Here is a 22,198-nt window from a genome sequence, read left to right on the forward strand (position 1 = left end):
AGCGCAGCTAACAATCAACTCCAGAGAGAGAGAAATCTATCAAGGGAAAAAAAAAAATCCAACTTTTTTTTTGACGCTTTTTACGCAGACCTGGTATGACTCTTTTACGCGCGTCCTTTTCGGGTTTCCCTTCTTTTTTGGTTTGATTGTGGAGTTTGCTGCGCGCATTGGCCGGTGTGTCCTATGCGTGTGACTCAGCAGCAGCAGCAGAAGAATACGAGGAGCAGTGACAGCAGCAGCAGCAGCGGCTCACCTGGACCGGGGCGCACCGTGCCAGGCTCCCTCATGTTCCACGGCGCTGGGGGACGCATGCACTGAGGCCCGGTGCGCTGCGGTCACTCCGCCAGAAAAAGAAAGAAAGGAAAAAAAAAAAAACCTGGAGCAAATCCCCCACTACTGCGCGCTGCACAGGGAGACAATCAGAGCAGCGGCGGCAGCGAGGGACGGAGAAGACCGCGCAAACCTCCTCCTCTTGCGCTTCATCTTCTTGTTGAGAGAGAGAGAGAGAGAGAGAGAGAGAGAGAGGGGAAGGAGAGAGGGGCCGATTCACAAGCTCTCCTTTTCTTTCCATCTTTCTTTCTTTCTTTTTTTTGTGGACTTGTTGACAAATGTTTTTTTTAACGAAAGGAAACACATAAGAGAAGACCAAGGAAATTTTTCAGGATAGTGTTGGGAGAGAAGAAGAGAAAACGCATCAACATTGGATTTTGAACGGAGCGGGGCATGTGGATATTGGCTCTTATTCTTTCCCAGTGCATCCTGAATGGTAGGTTTATTCATTGTTTTCTTCGTGCAACTTTAAACTTTAAATAAACTGCGTGCAGTGCTCTCAGAAAAGATCAAAAGTGCATTTTTTTTTTCATTCAAAGGCTGTAAGATCCATCCAGGTCCTGTTTGTGCTGGAGATGCGCGCAGGAACAGGCTGTTGCTATGTCCTGACAGAAGCATTGGAGAGCTTTACAGGGGGAGGGGGGTGGTGGAGAGGGAGGGGGGGCTAACAGTTGCGTTAACCTTCATACAGCCATATAGCACGCGAATGGCAAGCTTTGGTCACCTGCGCGTTTTAAACACTCAACTCTATAAAGAAACGTATGCGGTTTCGTGTTGCCCATCAAAGGGAGACATTCTGATTGACGTCCAGTGACAGTGACGCGGATCGATAGGTGCAGTTTATAATCCATTCAAAACGAAATATTCCAAATCACCTTTTACGTGTTATTTCTTTTTCTTTTTCTTATCATCTGACTGCAATTTGAGACACTGCAGGCCTCAGAAAACACTCATCCATTTGGCTTGATTCGTAGTAGCTCTGATTAAGGCTTGTTTATTCAGCACTGCACTGGGCCTCAGCCTTAGTCTCTCTTTTTCTTTTCTTTTTTTTCTTCTTTTTTTTAATCCTTTGTTGACCGTGAATAAGAACAAGCACATTTTGGATTTGGATTGATTTAGCATTTTTTCCAAATCATCACATTTGCAGATTTTTAGTCCCGGCACATTTACACATTGTCGTGGTGTAATTTGCATTTCTCAGCTTTAATCTATAATCTTTCGGTCCGTTTGCGTTCAGGTGTAACAAAACATCACTTGAATCAATGGAAACAATTTATTCCCTTGCATTTAGGGTGGAATTTTCATTCACAAATGATTCCTTGAGATGAAATTTTGAGATAAGGAAAATGTGCCATAGCTGCATGGATACCAGATTAAAGGTGCAGATTGCAGTTGATTTTAGTTTGATGATAAGCCCTGTGGTCTGTTAGGGTGTTTGCTTGTTTGTTTTTTTGCATGCATCATACTAGTTCCATCGTGTATCTCAACAGAAAATAGGTTGGCTGTGCTTTTTATGGCTTTACACCCGCCATATTAGAAGAACAGACATGGAGTCATTTCGGATTGGAAGGAGAAAAAAAAAACAGAAAAAAGAAAACAATAGACAAATCCTTATCACTTCAAACCAGCGTGCATCCCTTAAAATGCCCCAAAGTCCTCTTTTGAAAGCGGAGGTTTTATTGCAGTGGTTTTGTATGTTGCTTTATTCCCCCTAAGCGACTGTAGCAAGGGTGTGTGTTGGAAGGGGGGCAGCGGGGAGGACAGGGGGCTGTATGGGGTGGAGGGTCGGATGTGTGCGCGTCCTGGACGGCAGATAGCAAGAAAATTGGGGGCATTTATGGGATTCGAACGCCGGCGAGATGGGGGGGGGGGGTTCGAAGAAGTCGAATGCACCAGTGGTGGAAAAGTGCAGGGCGATGCGTCAAGCAAACATGACAAGAGGGAAAACCATTTTGTGGCTGGAGCTTGAATGAAAGGTGTCGTTATTTATAGGGCGGAGGAAAGAGAATATTGGAGGGATCAGGTTTTTTTTTTTCTTTTCTTTTTTTCTCGAGGCGTGACAATTTCCTGAGGGCACCCCGATGTCCATTTCCAATCCCCCCCCCCACCCCTCCTTCGGTGCACCGTCTCCAGCCCGTCCTCGCCTGTTGTGTTGCTATAGCTCGAGTGTACTGCTCTTCCATCTCTTTTTGGTCCGAGCGTTTTCAAAATGGCTGCTGCTTCTGCCTGCTACAGACATCTACATGGAAACTTTGAATGGCAGCGACGCCACTTGTAATGGTGATGGATGCTCTGCAAGTTTTTCCCACCCCCCCTTTGCAGAGACGGCGATTTCCGTCATTTCACACTGACCTTTCCTTATTGATTTCTAAGATTCAAATATTGTTTTATGGGCGGAATTGTGACACATTAAAATGTTGCTTGTTGTGCCCGATTTCTACGCCAGGAAACAGAGCGGGGATATGCAGAGTGTTTCTGAAAGGCACACAGAGTAAAAGGCCTTGATTGTTGATAGGACCGACAGTATTTTCTGCACTGCACTTATGTTTTAATGAATAGAAGTGGAAAACATGCTCCCATCAGAATAGAACATTGTGCACCTCTTGCGGTCTGTGTGGCTCTTGTGCAATACAGGTTTTCAGGGCTCTGGTCCGGTGTGGTGCGGGGCTGCTGAAGCCGTCTCTATGGAGACATGGGTATTTTGTGCTGCAATGTTGGACTGAGCGACTCCGCACTCCGTTCAGATGACCCTGCGGATACATCTCAGCATCCTTACACCTCCAAATATGACGCCGTTTCATGTTGCAAATCGTTATCCGACGTGTCTTGCTTTCTGCACGCAATGAGCTCATACACACATTGCACTGGCCAACTCTGAACGGCACTAAAGTCTTTGCTCCGTTTTCCTCTTAATTGCTATTGCCAATCTGAGCACGCATTTGCAAGCTCACACAGGCAGAGATAAACAGTCGAGAGCGAAATCTGCCGTACAGTTCACTCCAGAGGTGCTTGAGCCCGAAAGAGCTCTTGCAAAAAGAGTCTATTAAAAAAAAAAAAAAGCCTAAATGAAACAGCGACCACATAGTCCTAGTTATGAAGAGATGAAATTGGGGGAAAAAGGCATAATGTTTTTGCTCGGCTGCGCGGGGCCGGGTTAACTCTGACACATGCTCAATTGGACACTAATAAGCTGCGTAAATATATACAGCCCCAGTGCCGCAGTTGGCACTTCACTCGGCGCAAGTGGTATTTTTAGCGTTTGGAATCGGGATGGCGAGGACCTGCCGGAGAAAAGGCACAAGAACGTTATTTCCAAGACGGCTTTATTAGATGTCAAAAACAGTATAGCACGTCTAAAGCCAACTGCTAGTATACTTTATTGTTCATTTTAATACATACATTTCTACTTTCCGGTAGCTCTACTTGACCTTATTTTGAATGGGGTTTATGTTGTACCACTGGAGATAAGATACAATGAGAAAAGTAGCACAAAACATCATACTTTCATGGATTTCCTACACAAAAAAACATATTCCGATAGTGAAGCATCCCATTTCTTTACATTGCTGGTCTCGGTCCACGTTTGGCCCAGTCAAAACAATGCAATCCAGAGCAGGTTATAGGACCAGGCCACGGGGGTGAAGTGGGTCTGTGTGGAATGGTGTCTTTTGGTTTACATCTGTCACTTCACGTAAAGCAGTCAGAGATGAGCGGGTCGCACCGACACGCACCCAGAGAACAACAACGGAGCCCGGCCCCTCAGTCGCCCATCAAGATCAGCACACCAGTCAACACAATGTGGGGCAGCTATATTTACGCCAGCCCTAACCCCGGCTGGCAGAAAGGGTTGATCCACGGGCAAAGTTTAATCGGAGATATCTGGCGCTGGACTTACAGTGATGTATAGGGATCTGCCAAATAATCAAACTTAAAAGAGTGCGTTTATGTATTTATCCCTCTAATCTTGATAATTTAGTTTGTCTGAAATGATACTAAACAGAGTGAGCTTTATAACTGTACATTTCTATACTTATATAGTTATGATTGATGATTTTTGATGCACCAATTTCTTAATATCATTTTAATACTATTACAGACACTACACCTTATTTAGCCATAATAAATGATGAGTTAACACTTAATTCATCATGAACAGGTCATTAGTTTAGTGTGACTAACACTTAATACCTACTTCACTTATTCGTTGTTTACTTATTAAGTGTTAGTCATACTTAACTAATGAATTGTTCATGATAAATTAAGTGTTAACTCATAATTTATTAAGGCTAATAAGGTGTAGTCATTATAAAGTGATACTTGGTCACTTTGGGAATACAAACAACCCATTTACAAACCAAGAATTGCAGAATCTATTATGTGTTGCTTTCACTCCAAGTATTTTGAAAATGATAAAACATTTACCACCAAATTAGTCTTTCATGTTCTATTGTCAATCACTATTAATTTTGTTTTCCCTAATCCTTGTAAACTGTGCAGTTTTCCATCAAAATCCCACCTGTCCTGATCGTGAAACACCTTTCCCCCCGCATCCCTCGCCTTCCACTGTTTGCATTTCCATTGACTTGAGAGCAGAGCATATGCTAATGGATGCACATTGAACTGTTAAAGGTTGTATTTAACCCAGGCCAGAGTGCTTAAGGAGATGATGGTGGGTAGTGAGGCAGAAAAAAAGCAGAGGAAGAGCAGGCGAGCGAGGGGGGAAACGCAGAGACACACATGGAGGAGGCTCGTGTTATTATGGCGCCTTATCCAACGCTCTCACAATCATATCACATCAGCCTGGGCCCCTCATGCAGAAACACTGGCTCCAGCGCACACTGCGGACGGTGATGCCCACGGACACTGATGGAGCAGTTTTTTTCTTACAATGTTTATCCACTGTCAAATGGTTATAGTGAACAAAAAAGGGTGAGGGATGGAGAGATAACTGAACTGATTTGGAGCTGATGACTTCAGCCAAAATGGAAACAATAATATAGGAAAAAAATTCGTGCAAATCTGTCATCCATCCATTTCATACAGCCCTCGCATTTGGAACCATTTGTACACATCGCTATGATGTTTGCACACGGCTGTTAATGCTCATTTGGACACCAAATTTGGCAGCTCAGTTTGTGTTTGGTAAGAGCTAAGGAGGAGTCCCATTGAGGAGGCTCTAGCATCAGAACATGTTCTTTATTAAATAGGCCAGTAGGTTAATGCGGAGGCCACTGGTTCTGTGAGCCTAAAAGGTATAGAACCAGTCCGATGTATATATCAACATAGGGGAGCTGCATTTTTGCTCAGCCATTAGGTTTGGTGGCCTTTTTTGCTAAAGCTATTGTAAAAGAAAGATGTGGTATGGAACGAAACATTAGTTTGATGAGAGATTTGTTTATGTTCTTAATCCCCCCAATCTCGCTTGTTTTGTGCCACTTCTCTTCTATCGATAAGGTGATTCTGCCATAAACTGACTTAAATGGCCTATGTATATGTTTGTATTATCAGTAAATGAGCAAACCAAAGGGAAATTCTGCCATCATTGTGCATTGTTGACAATAAAGGTTATTTATTCTATATCTGTTCTAATGTGCTGCATGCAACTTTGGTTACAGCTTGAAATGAAAATACCAATTATATATTTAGTGATGATCATGTTTTTGCAATAGTGTTGGCTTTTTAAACAGATTGGTCATATAGACATGTCTAAAACCGATGATATGCTGTCTTTATTTTGCGTTTTAAGTGTAATGAAAACTCATTTTAATATTTGTTTACTGCATTCTATTTTAATGCAAGCCTAAACCCACTTGTCATTTCTACTTAGCCGAAAAGCGAAGTCATATTTATCCTCCCCGTGGCCAACTCTGGGCTTATTCATTAGCCGTAAACTCACTGCCCGCATTAGCATTCACTACCCAGCCTCAAAACGTGTTACATTTTCGGAGATTGGGGCAAATGTTGCATTAAAAGTCCTTGGCCCGTGGCTCTCCCTCCTGTCTGCGCTCCGCCGGGCCTGCCCCTGCACTGATTATGCTAATTGCTGTTTGATCAGATGATTAAATTATAATTCCATTAATCCTGGGCACTAAACGCTCTGGATATGTCGCCGTTGTTTGCACAAGCCCCACGTAAAAGCCACTGCCGCTCTGCCCCGTGTCAGTACAGGCAGGTGCGGGCGTCAGACGCAACGGTGATGTAGCCGCCTGGTAATCATACAAAACGTGATTAATAAAGGATCGCCGGGCTGTGCGCTTGCAGATGGAGCGCAGCTTTAATGTAGATAGCTGCCATTTTCTCAGCCATTGCCTGTCTGTTAGTCTCAATTGAGCGTGTATCCATCACAGTGATTTATAGCAGCGATGTATAGACAGGCTTCTGGGGCTAAATAATGAGGGGGCCCCTTCATAGACGTAAAGGCAGAGGGTTAGTACTTCCAGTTTTGTAAGGGATGAAATGGATGAAAAAGGGAAAAAATGACTATATAATGGAAAATCTGCTTCATTGAGCTTTGAACCAAGATATTTTATTACATGTTCTTTTGCTTCATTCATGCACGTTTCAGTAATTCTGCATTTTTAGCATCTCCCTTTTAGGGCAAACATCACACAGAGTTTTCAATGGAGTTCCTCACAATTTAACAATCTACACACACTTTCACCAAACCTGCTCTGGTCTTGTCCGTAATCAAACTCACTTTGCCGCGCTGATTAGTATGTTTGCCAATTTATAATTTGCTTTGCTGCTGCAACTGGAGCACACGAGAGGAAGAAGTGGGCTGTCTGCTGGCGTGTAGTTTAAAACCTCTTAACACTCCCACCTGAACTGAGCATGTTTTCTCCAGTTTGGCTTTACCCAAATCTAAAGGTGTGGGAAAAAAAACCCCGTCAAAGTAGTGACGAAAACGTGACGAAAATGCAACAAAAAAGCAACAAAAGAGTGCCGGTAAAGCAACAAAAATGCGTCAAAGCGACAAAAAAGGGACAAAAAAAAGGGACGAAAACATGACAAATAAGCAATTCAAAAAAAGCAATAAAAAGCAGAAAAAACATGACAAAAAACATATGAAAACACAACAAAAACGCTTCAAAAAATGTGACAAAAACCTTTGTAGGACTTAGCTTTCACATGAGGCGTTACTCTGTTGCTCTCCAGTCGATTTTTCTCAGTTCAGGCGGCGGGTAAGAGGTTAACTACATTTTTCAACATCTTTAAAGCTAGGGGTATTTTCTGTAGATGCAAAAATCATTTCAAGTTATATGACTAAAACGCCAAGGCTGAATAAAGAATGACAGAGGGCCAGGGCCTGATAATCGTCAAATTTATGAATCCACCAGGTTCTCCTAACTCCAACTTACTTTTGCAACAAACACATCACAGATAAAAGTTAACCAGTCTCCGGACAATCTTATCCAACTCACATTCCCTCTGAGTGCGGGTGAACCGTCCAGGGCTTTGCTTTGATTCGCGGTGCTGGTTGCCGGGTGGTTGTTGCGCTTGTCGTATAAGGTCTTTGAGATGTGTTGCTTTAATCAATAAAAGCGATATTATTTGGGGGGGGGAGAAAAGCTTCAACATTGCGGGACTCGTTGAACGCTTTACACCCATGTCCCGCACCGCTTGTCAAATTGTATCTAATTTTGGTCATATGGTTTCCTTTTCTTGCGATATTAAAAGGTTGAAAATCCCTCCGCATCGCCCGCGCTGATCCCCATGCCTAATCGTCCCTCCCCGTGTGTTTGCTTAGCTGAAATAAGGCCCGCGCTCTCTCCTGCAGTGGGGTTACTCAAGATGAAATAGTCTTGGCTCTGAGGCAAATGGAGGCTGCGGAGGGGAGGGGGTAGCGGGGATGGTGGTGGGGGGGGCCGCGGGGGGTGAAGGGGGTGGAGTCAGTGTGTGGGCGGAGGAGGAGGAGGAGGGGGTTTGGGGGGGTTATATGTTCTGAGGCACCATAGGAAAAAAAAAAAGAAAGAAGATGAAGAGGAGCAGGGCTGTGAGCGCAAAGGCAGCGGTGTCTAGTCATCTGACCCACAATCCCATTTAACCCCCCGGACGTAGATGTGCCCTCCGCCTTTTCAGCCGACAAAACTCTCTCTGCCTAATTCTCCGCCATGTTTGTTTTATTCTGAGGACAGCAACGCAGCGGGGAAAAGGCCTGCGCAATATGTTGTTGAGCTAAATCTTATACACAATACAAAAAGAAGAATTAGTTTAGTGTAAGCAAAAAAACAACCCAGTACAGACGACGGCTTAAGAACATGTTGTCTATGATGAACAGAGTGAGAGTTCGAGATGATATTGCGGTATTTTAGAAGATTTTGTAGGGTCTTTGAATGTTGATATTCACTTTGAAATATAAGTAACTATTCAGGGTTTTGGCGGGGCATTAAAAAGCATTGAATTAATGAATTATGCCAAACTCAAGGCCTTAAATGTCATCAAAATCATTAATTCAAGATTCAGATTCAAACTGGCATTAAATCTAAATATAGTGGAAAATTATGACACTTCTCAACAATTTTTACTATATTAGCTCATGATGGTTATATTCAGTTGCAATTTTCTGTTGAAATTGACTGCATTTTGTTTGATGAAATGTTGCCAAATCTTAAGAAATGAAACAGGCATTAGAATATAGTACTAAAATGGCATTAAAAGTGACTTTTTTAAATTGTAAAATAAACTTTTGATTCTGAGCACTTGCTTGCATATAAAAAAATCTACATAGTTGGTTTATAAATGCTCACATTGTTCCAGCCTACATCTATATACTATATGCAGCCTGTATATGAACCCATTATTATGCCGCTATAGGCACTCATTCTCAGCGATGGGCTATAAGTATATGGAGATGATCTCAGTGCTGTCAGTCTCCTGCTAATCTGCGCGCTCATCCTCCTGCTGGCTTTACCGTGTCCCTGACTGTGAGCTCACCTGAGACACCCCTCCGCCTCCTCCGCTGCTTCTCCTCTCACTGTGACGGGATAAATCCACTCCTCACCTCTCAAAAGTCCTGTACTTGGACTCTGCAGTTGTCTTCCCTGTAAGAGCCTTATATAAGCAGATCTACTGTACCGCACTGGCTAATGCGGCACGTTTGTCGTTGTGGGTGCAGGACTAAAGTGAGAATGGTGAGAAAAGTAAGTTCTTGTATGTAGTGGGACAGGACCCAAGGAGCAGAGATGTTGCTAAGCCAAATTAAACTGGGACATCAACTTCTGTGACATCAGCGTTGTTCACTGCTCGAGCGCTCCGATCTGTATTTCCTGGAGTTTGTTGCGTAATAAATAGATCCCATTTTCAAAGCCCATAAATCATCACCAAGCCCAAATTTGAACTACGATTATCACGATGCCATGGATTTGCTTGCATATTGTGAACTAAAATGGTGGCTTATATCTTGTTTGTAACATTCCCTGTTACTGCCATGTGAGACCATCTATTTCCATGCACAACCATATACTATTAATGCAATAAATAATTGAAACATCAACGCTGAAGTGCCGCCAAAACAGGTTCATAAGCCACAATTTTGTCCACTTTATACATGTCCCACATACACAATGAAAAAATATCCCTAAAGAACTAACACCTGTCTGATTGTGAATAACAAGTGCTTCTCAAACAGGGGATAGGGCCCAAATTGAGTCCATTTATGCCCAACTTTGTGCTCTGTGTCTGTTTGAGGCCGCAGATCGGTTGGATCCGGCTCTTGCCTCTGATTCACACTTAAATTCCTGTGGAATAATGTTTGGAAGCATACGCCGAGTCCACACTGTCATTTCCGTGCTGTGTCACCGAGAAAGGCTAATGGAGCATTATGAAGCTCTCATGTGGCTGTTTTTGTCCTCTTCTCTGTCTCTTTGAACGTGCCTATGCAGATTAGCCTCAGCGCCTGCACTCGGCCTTGTTTACTCGCCGCGCTCTCATCCCTGCTCCAGTCACTGTCATGCGGCCGTGTTGATTTGTAGCGCCGGTCGGTTTGCTCCGCTGATGTAACTGATTAAGGTCTTGAGTATGCCCGGGACTCCCCCCCCCACCCCCCCTTTCCTGTTGGCGCGCATGCAAATGAGCATTTATATGCATCAAGCGGCCCACTCCACAGCCCCTCTCGTGTGGCCCTCCAGAGAGTTGACATCAGAGCGGGTATCATTGGTTTTACATAGCGCCGCGCGGCACTGAGCTCCACATTATTCATGAGAGCAAATTGGGAAGCGCTGAATTGCAGGACGAGAGGTTTGTCCGTGTTGTCAGTCTTTAGGGCATGTCGGGAAGGGCCTGGGGGCAGTAGGGAGGCGGCAGGACGCTTACTCACTGTCACTGTGAGCCTGGCCTGTCCTCAGCCGGCTCTGCTCTGCCCAGCCTTAATTACCTGCAGACTGTAACCCAGATCTAACCCAGTGGAGCTGCCCTAGCGGTGCCCACCACAGCACAGTGACCTGGACGCGAGCCAGTGACCCCCCAGTCTTTAAATACAACAGAGCAGTGCGACGCATACCAGAGGTTTCATGATTTGCAGTACAAGCTTTAGATAATTCGCTTCTGATGGTACTAGGCTCCTTTTTGAGGGTTTGGCTTCCTTTAGAGCTGGTTTAGACTGTTGTTTTGAGTAACTTAGCGGTGGTTTTCAACTGGTGTAGCTTTGAAACCCACTTTCAACCTGTCAAGGCGAGTGGCAACTCAAATTAGCATATTTATTTCAACTTATAATAGAGACACTTTGCAGTTTGGCCTTGTTCAATATATTTCACAAGAAACTACAGTGCGCTTTTGCAGGGTTCTGTTATTATAATCAAAAACAACATTTTGAGCAAGATTTGGTTGGGACTATCAAACTGGATTAGCCTATTGTGCATTCATTTTATGGAGTATGGCTGTTTTGGAACACTTAGAAAGCCACACACTTTCTAAGGTAATGCTAGCATGTTGTGGCTCTTAAGTGTGATGAAATAGGGGAAGAAAGGCGCAAAATAAGGCTGTTGTTTGCTCCGAGCGGCACATTGAAGCGGGAGGATATCAAATAGAAAGAGGCTGCGATACGCCGTTGTCAAGAAAACAGAAGCTCAATGGCACATTCATCCACGGCTGATTAATGGGGCTGGGTGGAGGTAAATACAGGCCGAACAAAGAGCCTCTAACACATCGCCGTCCTAATGCACACTCTAATGCATAGGCCATTTATGCTGTGTGTTCGTGGGCCTATATTGATCAGACGTTTACTTAAATAAATTGCCTGGTGATTTGGAAGAGACGACTGATGGGCATTGACAGAGTGCTGCTCCAACGATCTGCAGCTAGATTTGAGTTTTACCAGTGGCCATATTCGCAAGAAAAAGCCTTACTGCATTTTCAAAACCCATTATAAATAACCGAATATATATGTATATATATTTAAAGCCACACTGTGTAACATTTCACCCAAATGACCAAACAAACCTGTGTCTTTGAGCGGCTCACCTCTCATAAGACCTGACGTGTGTAACCTTACAGGGAGGGGGGACATCTCCAGCTCGCCACCATGAAGATGTCGACTAAAGGCAGTTATTTAAATAGGTCCTCATCCATTCTTTGATTACCCTTTACAATCATTTGGAGCATGTTTTGTGTTGGCAACAGTAGAATCCAAAATGTTACGCAGTGTACCTTTAACCCCCGCCTTGAACAGCACATTTTCTCCAGCTTTACCCAACTCTAAAAGCTTATTGACTGGAGAGTATACAGCCTATAGGCCAGAGTAATGCCTCATTCGAAAGCTAAGACCTGCAAAATTCATCTAAGCTTTATCCTTGTTTTCATTATGCTTTAATTTCATTTCATTGCTTTTTTTTCGGGTTTTAGTCATGTTTTTGTCACATTTTTGTCATGTTTTTATTGCTTTTAATGCCACATTTTCATTTTTTTGGTCGCTTTTGGACACATTTCTTCTTCCTTTTTAGTGTAATGTTACTGATCATGCCACAAAAAATGTGACCAAAACAAAAAAAAGCAACAAAACTGTGATGAAAACACAACCAAAAAGGACAAAAATGTGACAATCATAACGAGGAAGAAGCTTAGATGAGTTTTGTAGGTCTTAGCTTTCAAATGAGGCGTTACCCTGGCCTAGCATGTAAACTCCAGTCAAGAAGCGTTTAGATAAGATAAGATAAGATAAGATAAGATAGCCTTTATTGATCTCACAATGGAGAAATTTACTAGTTACATAGATTTGGGTAAAGCCCAACTGGAGAAAATGCGCTCTTCAGACTTTAAGATCTCTTTGAAACAAACTTCAGAGCGACTCAGCTGAACACACTACTGTACATCGCATGAACTAATGTCCTCGCCTTTCTGTGGACCCTGTCAGGTGATCCAGACATGTCCGCACCACAGACCCCCCTCCTCCACTGCACTCTCCTTGACCGAAGTGTGTCTGCTGCCCTTGAGAGTGTCTGTATGTGTGTGTGTGTGTGGGGGGAGCACCACTGCGTCACCTACAATCCTCCATCAACACAGGGCTGCCACCGATACAAGCTGACACCTGGGGCTGTGCCAAGTGTGCGCCTCACCCACCCTTCACTCTACTCGCCCACCGGGACCACCCCCCGTGCCCCGCTCCTGTCAGCGCTGCTAAAACGCGCAACACGGAAAAACAGAGGAGCACATTTATTATACATGGCTGTCATTCATAATTGAACATTATCAGTTTTTTCTCTTCTTGGGGGAAAGCGGAGGTTGATTAAGACATGCTCTGGCACAGTCTGGCACAGTCTTGCACAGGCGGTACGGGACTAGATATTTTTTTTTGCATGAAGTGACAATTTAAAGCTACACTTGTATGTTGCTATTTAAAAAAGGCAACACATCAGGCAACACAGACAATGTTTCTTTTTAAGTGAGTTAAAAAATAAAGCATTTGGAAGAGGATTTAATGCAGAGGTTCTGCGTCGGGACCCACAATCAATCTGGGATGACAGGCCGAGACCCAAATATGACTTAGACTTGTAAAATATCATGCAAAATATTGTATTTTCCTCTAAAATGTTGTTGAATAAGCATTAATAACTTCTTAGCCCCGCCTTAACTTAACTGAGCACATTTTCTCCAGTTTGGCTTTACCCATATTTAAGAGAATCAAAAATGATGACAAAATAATGACAAAAACACAACAAAGGCAACAAAAAAAAAATGATGAAAAGGCAACAAAAAGCGTGAAAGAAACCGTTTGATAAGTTTTGTAGGTCTTTGCTTTCAAATGAGTGGTTGCACTGGCCTACACTAAACTCCAGAGAAGCTTTTATATTGGGTAAAGCTGATATGGAGAAAATGCACTTGCTTAGTGTGGGTTAAGAGGTTAAATAAGCCACAATAAAAAAGAAGCTGGAATTAACAACAATAACAGTCATTTTAACAGACTCAGGTAGATTCTATACTTTTCAGTACATAAATATTAAAAGTAATGTTTTCTGGGAAAGGCTCGTGACCCACTTTTGGGTTTCCGACCATTTTAGAACCACTGATCTAAAGTATAAGCGCTTGCCCATACGATTTCTTTATGGCCTTCTATGGTCCCCAAACTGTCTTTTATAAGAATTGCTAACGTCAAGCTTTTATTTATCCTATGTTTTTAAACAATTGCTACCAGAGAAAGAGCAGAGAAATGAAATCTGTGAAGTGGCTGCACAGTATTACAGCCATATTACAAGGATCCACAGTCATAAAGAAGAAAAAAAAAAACATGCATGGCAGCTTAAAATATGCACAAGTTCAGTTTAAAGTGCATCATTTTCTAATTTACTTTTACAATTTTTGCCTTGCTTTGGTCGTGATTTATTATGTTTTTGATGGACAAATTGCTTAACTTTTTTTTTTTTTAATGCTAATGGGATGTACTGTGTTGAAAAGGCCTTGCAAAAAAAAGCTTGATAACATAACTTCTGCAATATTCAGGACAGTGATTACATTTTGCACCATTTTCTTTTATCACGAGAGCAGAAACGTTTAAGATAAAAGAACGTTATCATGAATGAACCAATTAAAACTAGTTGTGCGAACAAAGTACAACATGAAGTCCAGTCCAGAGTCTAGATCTATTCAATTCTTTTAGTTTGCAGGATTACACAGTTAAAATGACTGTATTATCAGTAAAGCACACACGTCAATATCTCAATTCATTTTAAACAATTCTTTAGAAGCACCGCAATCAGAAAAAAAAACACAAAGCCTTTCAGATTGAGACCAAAGTACTTTCTAGCTCTAGCACTGCTGGCCTTTATCAATACCGCCGCATCAATCTTTCATCTCCCGCTCCCAGATTCGCAAGGGCTTTGGTTTTGATCTTCCTCTTTCTCCGAGTTTTCACCAATAGAATCCACAGTGTGCACTTCTGCCTTCTTCGCAAACGGTGGAGTGAAATTCTCAGTTGTGCGTTTGTGTGTGTTAAATCGCTCCGTCGGACGACAGCTGTTAATGAGACGATTATTACAGCGGTGTGAACACAAACACCGCCACCTCCCACGTTTTGTCTCTCGGAGCTTCATAAATCCAAGCCTCATTTGCCTTGGCCCTTGATCATTTGTTAGAGATTATTAACAACTACAGCAATGGCAGAATTTGTGCAATACTGTAATTAAAAAAATATCTTTGGCAATCTTTAGGCGACTGGGTTGTAGTGGTTTTGGCTGCCTGGTTTTAGCTCGCGAGTACAATAGGTTTTGGAAATATAAAGGCCTCTTTGGTGAATTCTGTGTTGTCACAGTCGGATACAAACATAATCTACATTTCTCATTAATATGCACTCGAATGACACGTGACAGCCGAGTACGATCTCCGGAGGTCGCAGTCCTTCCTCTCTCGCTATTTTCCCATTAAAGGAATAAGCCACCTTTTTAAATACTGAGATATGTTCTTACCTGAGCTTAGACGAGTTGATGCGTACCTGTCTGGTCTTCATGTGTGCGCTCAGTCACGCAAAAAGACCGACGCTGTTGTTAGCATTTAGCCTCTCCTCATGGGGCCAAACTGGGGTGAAGTTAGAAGCGACCAAGCTCTTCCACATTTTCCCTATTTAAATACAGTCATGTGAGTATTTACACGATCCAAGTATAGTCACACAAAATTAAACATTGAAAACATTAAAGACCAGACAGTTACGCATCAACTCGTCTAGGCTCAGGTAAGAACATATCTCAGTATGGAAAAACAGTGGAATTCACTGGTAAGTGTAGGAAACGTCATTGTTAAAGCAATACTAAGTAATTTGTTTACCTTAATAAATCCGTAGTCCCTCTGGGGGCAATACCCAGACTAATAAAACGTGTTAATGGCATGATTGGAGGGTCTTTCACCCCTGGTGTCTTTGGCCAGAAAACCACAATTGCAACTTGACTGTGAAGTTTTTGCACCTGACACAATATTTACTGCATGATGTTGTGACTGTCCACCAGGAACTCCGCTATTTACTGTATGTTTTTGTGCAAGACACCGCTACAAACTTGGGGAATAACGGGACAGGAAGCGCAGTGCATTCTGAAGATCCACTCGGAAGTCACATGACACTAGTGTGCTTATCGCCCAAATGATTTCCATACAGTAATACATACAAATACAAAGGTTTTGAAAAGATACGAGGAATAAATGGAGGACTTTGAATACTTCCTGAACCCACTGAAATTGAATTTCCCTCTGAACTTATTTCACAAACATGAATCTTGCAGGTCAATGGTTGCATTATTGACCTGATGCCATTGGGGTTGGAGCGCTGTGAAGGAGAAGTGAACAATATATATTCGCTTCTTTGTTAAAATAGGCTTTGCAAAAGTCTGCTTATTTAGATAGGCCCTTGTCTCCAGCTGTTGCGCCCCTTCACCCGTGATGTCTCCCCATTTCTCTCCTCACTGCTCTAAAGATGAATGCGCTTGTGCCAGACCTACCAGAACTGCGGGGATGTGGCAGGCCATCAGGCTTCCTCATCTGAAGGACGCAGCCACCCAGAAATGAGTGGCAATGGTGGAGCGGGCGTGGGGTGGACGAGGGAAAGTGGGGGGTGTCTCAATATTTCATGAGCTGAGGAACAGTGGATAGAGACAAAAGCACTTATGAGGAGTTATCAGGATGTGTGCACTTCATTCATCGGGAGCAGGGGCGCAACAGCAGGGAATGTTTTTGCAGCGTTTGGTAGGTTTGGTCGGCTCAGTAATTGGTCAAGAACGGAAATATTCTTTTAGATTCAGCTCACAATCAGCATCCAAGAGGTTATATGGGACTTTATATAAATTAATAATGAAATAAATACTCCATAGTAAGGTATAATATGTAACTAGCTTAAGTACAGTAAGTTATATCAAGTTAATGCTTTATTGATGAGGTTCAGGAGCAGGACCACGCCTCAAGCAACCCATTTTCCTCTGCCTGAACATAATCCAGATGCCCTATTTGTACCAGCCATGCCCATTCAACAATGTTCGTCTCAAAATATGTGTGTTTTATCTTTCAACACCGATTCTTCTCTTCCGAGCAGGGTCTCATTGCCTCATTGTCATCATCTCACCTTTAACACATTCTTAATCACACGTTCTGTTTTGGCGTGACCCTTCTAGTGAAGTGATGAATACTGATTATGTCAGATCTCAAAAGCTAAGCAAGAATGGGTCTGTTTAGTTCCTGGATGGAGGACCTTGAGGGAACAACACGTAGCCTGTGTGAGTGGTTAGTCTACATGTCTACCCCAAGGGCAGCTGTGGCTACATCTGTACAAGCCAACCACCGACAACTTTGGAGTGAATTCATAATTGTCTCTTTTGTGCTTTGAGCGACTTGTGTCATGTGAAGATTCCTATACAATGAAGAATTCCTTTCCCCTTAAGTTAGTTTAATTAACTTTGATCATTGTACTTAGGTCTTAACCCTTGCAAGGTGTTTAATCATCTACGCAGCTCATTTATCATGTCAGTTGTGAATTTATGCAGTACAGTCTTCAATGCATGTTATTCTACATTCGCTTGTCTCTGAACGCCAATAATGTGCGGGGGATACATGGTGAACAGCGCGCGGTGGCACTTTTTCATCTCCATCTTGTGAACATAATGAAGAATTTATGCAGATGACAGCAGCCAACATGTGTTTGTTTTGGAAACAGTGTTTAAGTGTGATGAAATATCGGTGCGTCAGCCTGTTCCCTGCTGCTCACAACAGATGCTGGGCTTTTACAATCATCTCACTGACAGATCCCCCACTCCAGACAATCAGTGACAAGCTGTTACTCTGTACAATTACACCGCACTAAATGAAGCTCGGATACGTTATTCGACATGGAATGCATTGGTTTAGGTGAAGTCGGAACTGCCTAATATGATTTGTAATGGGCTTTAGTAGCAGAGTTCATTCATTTGGCCGTAAAAGGCATCATTAGAGACTTCAGAGGCCAGATTTAGAGGCTGACTGTTTCCAATTGTTAACACCTGCACAAAATGTCTGTGATATTGTCCATCCATAAACAGACTCATCTGCAGCATAACATGCAAATCTATGGAAGTGGATCCATCAAAAGTGTCAATTCCAAAACTAGACATTGTAAAGGGCAGTCTTATGTCTAAAACCTTTTGTGATAACAGGCAAAGAGGAGCCACAATCACGAGTCGACCAGCCACGACCTAAATATGACTGAGACGTGTAATATATAATGTATAATTTTGTCTTTCCCTCAAAAAAAATGTGTTGAATATGCAGTAAAACCAAACGAACATTTTAACAGACACAGGTAGTGGCTCTATATTTCTGTACATAAATATTGAAAGATATGTTTTCTGGGAAAGGCTCACAACCCACTGAAAAGTAGAGAACTCCTGAGATCAGAAATATCATGGTAAACCCGGTGATCTATTTGAAGTCTGGGCTTATTATATTGTAAGGGGCACTACTGCACTTGACCTTCTGAAATCTTGAATATTGTTAAACTCCATAACAAGGGAGCAGATTATCACTGAGGCATTTCTCAACTTACCCTCTTTACACTCGGACATTGCACAGCAGCAGAACACAGTATGGCCATGTGTATTTACGCGTGTTGACAAGCTCTTTACTCTTGTCTCATTTCTTATTTATCGGCATGTGACACCTCAGCGTCCCCAGTCGTCGCCCCTAAACTCCCAATCGTCCCATGTTTGGAAGGTAGTTAATGATCATGTTTCCAAATCAATAAAGATGTCTGGCTTGCTGACCATCACGGGCACTTCCCCAGCTCCTCCTGGATCAGACCTACTGGCTTGTAGCTGTCGACAGGCGCGAGTGTTCCTCTTTTCAGCACCTCCTGGCCGGCTCGCCCCAGCGCCGTGAGTGTGAAGTGGCTGGGGCTGTGCAGCGACGTGCCGAAACACGTGTCTGTTTGTTTGTCGTAGCAGGTCGGGCGAGCGCTGCGCGGAAGTGGCCGGTGATTTGAGCGCGCTCATTAGGAATTTATGAAGCGCTAAAATGTTTGGTCTCCGGGGAGGGGGGGATTGGCAGCTGTCGCACATGCGGCACATGCGGGCGCAGTGACAGAAGGGGAGGCACAGTGGAGGAGCATGAGTGCAGAGCCAGTGGACTGAGGTACATCACACAATACTTAAGCATATGTTTAAGTATTGTGTGATTAGTGATCTTCTGTCTGGAGACTCCTTGGAAATGTTTACAGGCCTGTAGGGCTGGGTGCTGTTAAACGATAGCTACCAGTCTGGTCGGCTATCAGGAAAAAAAGTTTAGCTTCTACGGGTATCGAAAAAATAAAAGTATCGAAAGCTTTCTAACTTAAAATTCGAGATACAGACGGCATCTCGTCATAGAAGGGGGCGTGGCTCCGCCGAGGGGGAAAATAGAATCTTTAGAGAAACACAATTCTTCACTCTTTTAAGCCATTTTCTGGTGGAATATGAACTTGTTTATCACAAATAAATAGTCAGGTGTAAATCGGGCCCATATGGATATTATCTTACAGCACATTGTTCAGTAGAGGTGAAAAAACGGCAGTTGTAGCTCGCGCCACCTAACCGTTAGCATTAGCCCGGTGCTAACATGTAGCATCAAGATGTAGTCACGTGGAGTGGATGGCTGCCACGAGTGTTTGGCGTGTGTGCTGAAACCAACATGTGCTTAACTTCAGCTAAATAGCCAGCTTTTTTTTCCACCTCCTAACCTACATTGAGACGAGCGACCAAATATCATATGAACTTTTCAAACACCGTCCTAAAGGACTCCTTGGATTTCCAACTACAGCTACTTAACTGCAAACAACTAACCATCAAGCGGCCCTGCTCACGTGAGGAAATAGACTGTGTTTTGAGGCGTCATCGCAGACGTCTCCACATGAGAGAGAAAAGGAGGAGAAGCAGCCGAGGCAAAGGCAAGCGTACGAACCAGCAGCCTCAAAACCCAGGTGAGAGCCCGGAGATGGAAGGCCAGGGTGCGGAGGAGGTATTCCACTCCTACGCTGCTTCGGCAGCGAGTGCAGAGGAAACCCCTCTCAACGTATCCCTGACCTCTACACCTGAAGCCAAAAAAGGCAAAATGGCTCTCTCACTAGACGAGGTTCATGCAGACATAATAAAGACTCTTAATGCCTGTACAGACAGTTTGCTCTCTAAAATTGAAAACAACGCAAAATCTATCAGAGATGTTGACGAGAAAATAAAATGTCTGTTCACTGATATGGAGGATATGAAAGAAACTGTCCAAGCTGTGAAACAGGACTCCACTGAGCAGGAGAAGCGGATCAAAGCCTTGGAAGAAAAAAACAACGAGCTAGAGGCCTACCAAAGACGCTGGAACCTGCGCCTCTACGGAGTGAAAGAGGATGAAGGAGAGAACCGGAGAACTCTCAAGCGAAAAGTTACTGATATCTGCGGCATGGTGGCACCTGAGGTAGCCGACAGACTACACATCCACCTGGACGTCTGTCACAGGGTCGGGATCCGACAGGACGGGAGGACCCGGCCTCTAATCATCAGATTCACATCCAGGGACGTGAAGGAGACCATATGGAGCGCCGCTAAAGATTCTGCTCTTCTGAAGACCCAGAAGCTCCGATTTGCCCTCGACTTGACCACACAGGACAAAGAGACGCGCATGATCCTCTGGCCCCGGGTCGACGCGGCGAGGAAGGCTGGGAAGAGGGCCTTCTTTGTCGGGGCCAAAGCCATTATCGACGGCAAAGTTGTGACACGGTAACGGTTTTGATATGATTTCTAAGGGACGACAGACTGAGTTATGACGCGGAATGGTATCGGACAAAGTCATTTCCCCCTATGTGTTTAATTCCTTCAATAGAAGAAAAGTGAGAGGGAGAAAAAAAGTTAGGAGGAAGAGAAAAAAAAAAAAAAGAAAAAAAAAAAAAGGGAAATGGGAGAAAAGGAAAAAAAATAAAAAAATAAACAATGACGCTTTTGTGCATTGGTTCTGTACTCTTTCAGTTGATGATTTATCATGGGTGGACACGCCCCTCTTTGGGTTATAATGCATGGAAAAATGTAATTAAATTGATAAACTTTTTATTTTAGTTTATTTTTTTTACCCGCAACGGCTACGAAAGGTTAATTCCTATAAGCAACTTAATGCTGGCTAAAAGTCAATCAAACTCTGATCAGCACCTCTTTTAGTTATATTCTTCTCGAGACATACATTTCGATTGTTTTGTTCCCAACTACCTATTTTGTTTTGTTTTTGTTTGTTTTTTAATCTATGATCAAGGACTGCATTTTTAGTTCCTTAACAATTACTTCCTTAAATGTAAGAGGCATCCGTGATAACATTAAAAGAAAAGCCATTTTTTTGTTTTGTAGACAGCAAAATTCTGACATTGTCTTTCTACAAGAAACTCACTCTACTGGTAACGACGTTAAAATCTGGAAGTCTCAATGGGGCGACCAATGTTTTTTCAGCCATGCATCTTCACAGTCAGCAGGGGTCGCCATTCTTCTCAACAAATTCAAAGGTGACATAATAGAATCATTTACCTCGGATGATGGAAGATGGATTATACTCACGGTCAAATTGGATAATACTCTATTTTGTCTGTGTAATGTATATAATCATAATAATGTAACACTTTCCAAAACTATGTTTACTCAGCTATGTTCCAAAGTCAAGGAAACTCAAATGAAATATAAAGATGCTCTTCTCGTTATGGGTGGGGACTACAACGATGCCCCCGACGACACTGTGGATAGAATACCACCAAGACTTATCCAAAATTCCAGATTCAAAAGTACAACATATATCTCCAACGAGCTCTCTGTGATAGATGCATGGCGTTTTCTGAACCCACATATAAAGGAATACACCTGGAGTAATGCTAACAGATCCCTTCAGTCCAGAATCGATCTGTGGTTTACATCCCCACAATCCCTCCAATTTATACATGATATTCAACACAAGTACGCCCCGTTAACGGACCATAAAATAATTACCATTTCCTTGAAAGGGAAAAGCCAGATGAATAATAAAGGAATGCGGGGGTATTGGAAATTTAACAACTCTTTGCTTGATGATACTGTATTCTGTGAAGATGTAAAAAAGTTAATTATGGATACGTTTGATGGCAGAGCTGCGAACCAAATACAAAAATGGGAATATCTTAAATTTCAAATAAGAAGCGAAGCAATTAAAAGAAGTAAGGAAATTAAGAAACAGAAATTGAAAAAAGAAACAAAATTGATGGATGATTTAAATAAACTATTAACAAAAGATACTCTTGTAGAAGACGATGAAATTGAAATAAAACGTATACAAGAGGAAATAAACAATATGTATATCCAACTTGCTAAAGGCGCATACGTTAGATCAAGGACCAAATGGCTCGAGGAAGGGGAGAGGAACTCAAGCTATTTTTTCTCTCTAGAAAAACGCAATTATAAAAGAA

General features: G+C 42.8%; 1 protein-coding gene across 3 annotated transcripts in view; it reads left to right on the forward strand.

Annotated features, from left to right (window-relative positions):
• The first annotated feature begins 520 nt into the window (after nucleotides 1-520).
• Nucleotides 521-22,198, forward strand: part of dscama (Down syndrome cell adhesion molecule a) — a 100,959-nt gene continuing 79,281 nt past the window's right edge. For all 3 annotated transcript variants that reach the window (XM_079565546.1, XM_079565548.1, XM_079565547.1), the window contains exon 1: nucleotides 521-766. In XM_079565546.1, the coding sequence (XP_079421672.1) occupies nucleotides 724-766 (43 nt within the window). In that variant the 5' untranslated portion in view covers nucleotides 521-723. The remainder of the gene's footprint in view (nucleotides 767-22,198) is intronic.

Source organism: Gobius niger (genome assembly GCF_951799975.1).
Source record: "Gobius niger genome assembly, chromosome: 11".
In the NCBI taxonomy this organism is placed as follows: Eukaryota; Metazoa; Chordata; class Actinopteri; order Gobiiformes; family Gobiidae; genus Gobius; species Gobius niger.